We start from the raw sequence: 1554 nt of genomic DNA, 5'->3' as shown, positions 1-1554 counted from the left end.
CCCCCCTCCCCCTGCAGCACAGTCATCATGCTGATTCTCCTCGCTGCCATCTTCGCCGTTCACATCATCGGCATCATCCTCCTCCTGGTGGCCACCATTGACAATGTAAGCTCCACAGTTTTTACTGCTTTTCATGGCTGCAGGTATCGATAACACACACACACACACACACCCACAGCCTGGGGGCACTGTTGTCACCGCCCGAACTCTGACCCCCGCCCCGGCTGTTGGAATGGCAGCAGTGAGACCTGACAGGCGTCCGTCTGTCGTCACTCTCCCCCCTCCTCACCCCTCTGGTCCGAGGACTTGGCCCCGTCCTTCTCTGTCACATATTTGACATTTGTGCCTGACAGACGGCTCGGCCGTGATGTCATCACGCGGTCCAGTCCATCTGTATTTGCTGCAGACGTTTGAAATATCTGACATTCCCACATGCACGGCGTTCCACACACGCTGCTGTGTTTACAACATTTTTCACTGAGTCGAACATCAAAGGAGTTTTTTCAAACAGTTTGACTTGAATCGGTACTAAACTTCTGTCTCCTCCTCTTCCTCCTCCTCTTCCTCCTCAGGCCTGGTGGGCGTCGGACACTTATTCCACGGACTTGTGGGGCAGGTGGGTGCTGACCAACGGGGTGTGGAACTTGACCGACATTCCCTCCGGCTCCCACTACCCTCAGGGTAAGAACTCCTCCGCACCACACTGTCCTCGCTCCGGACGTTTGTCTCTGAACGTTTGGGATTTTTGACAAAAACCTTGACCTTTGTGGGCGGGGCTTCAGCCGATCTGAAGCACCAGGGGGCGACACCAGAGGTTTCCATGTAGCGAAAGAGCGACACAAACGATCCGCCTTCTTTAGTTCTTGTTTTTTTTTCTGTGATCAGACCGAGGTCATAAGGTCAAACGACAGGAAGTCAGTGATACAGATCAGTGTTTCCCAAACTGTTTTTTTCTAGGGATCCATATTTTAGTCCCAAACTTTTGCGACCCAAGTCAATAGACGTTATTCGTAAACTCCTGGGAAACACGACGTGAAACGACCCCAAACAAAAAACTCTTGCGACCCACCTGAGGGTTGCGACCCAGTCTTTGGGAAACAATGATTCTGAACATCACACCCTCAGTCTCTGAACGCCGACACAATTATCACGTTCGGAGGTCCTTCAGCGTCTGGGATGTTTTGAACGTAAACATTCCGGCCTCTGCCGCGGCGACGCTCCGACCACATTTTCCAAAAGATGCCAAAGAGTCACTCCTCCTCCTCCTCCTCCTCCTCCCCTAGTGTTTCCTGGGCGTTTCCCAGGACACACTGTTGCTCTCACACACACCCACACGCACTCCTTGTTTATCTCCATCTCTGGCTCCCCCTGCAGATTACCTCCAGGCAGTGCAGGCCAGCTCCATCCTGGCGTGCATCTTCTCCATCCTGGGCATCTTCGTGTTCGTGGCCCAGCTCTTCACCCTGGAGAAAGGGAAGAGGTTCACCATCTCCGGCGTCTTCCAGTTCCTCGCCTGTGAGTCTTACGTTTGTTCCTCACATGTCTGACTTTTCC

The 1554-nt window shown here is 53.2% G+C and overlaps 1 protein-coding gene across 2 annotated transcripts in view; it reads left to right on the top strand.

Moving 5' to 3' along the window:
* The window catches only part of emp1 (epithelial membrane protein 1), a 4557-nt gene that overhangs the window by 1047 nt on the left and 1956 nt on the right, over positions 1-1554 (top strand). The window contains exons 1-3 of one of the 2 annotated variants that reach the window (XM_008330328.2): positions 7-105; positions 573-681; positions 1375-1515. In XM_008330328.2, coding sequence (XP_008328550.1) covers positions 28-105; positions 573-681; positions 1375-1515 — 328 coding nt within the window. In that variant the 5' untranslated portion in view covers positions 7-27. Of the gene's footprint in view, positions 1-6; positions 106-572; positions 682-1374; positions 1516-1554 lie in introns of those variants that run through there. The other variant, XM_008330329.3, reaches the window with a different exon arrangement.

Source organism: Cynoglossus semilaevis, chromosome 17, assembly GCF_000523025.1.
Source record: "Cynoglossus semilaevis isolate Cse_v1.0 chromosome 17, Cse_v1.0, whole genome shotgun sequence".
NCBI lineage: Eukaryota > Metazoa > Chordata > Actinopteri > Pleuronectiformes > Cynoglossidae > Cynoglossus > Cynoglossus semilaevis.
Note: the sequence above shows the minus strand (reverse complement) of the source record. Positions and strands in the feature narration are given on the sequence as shown.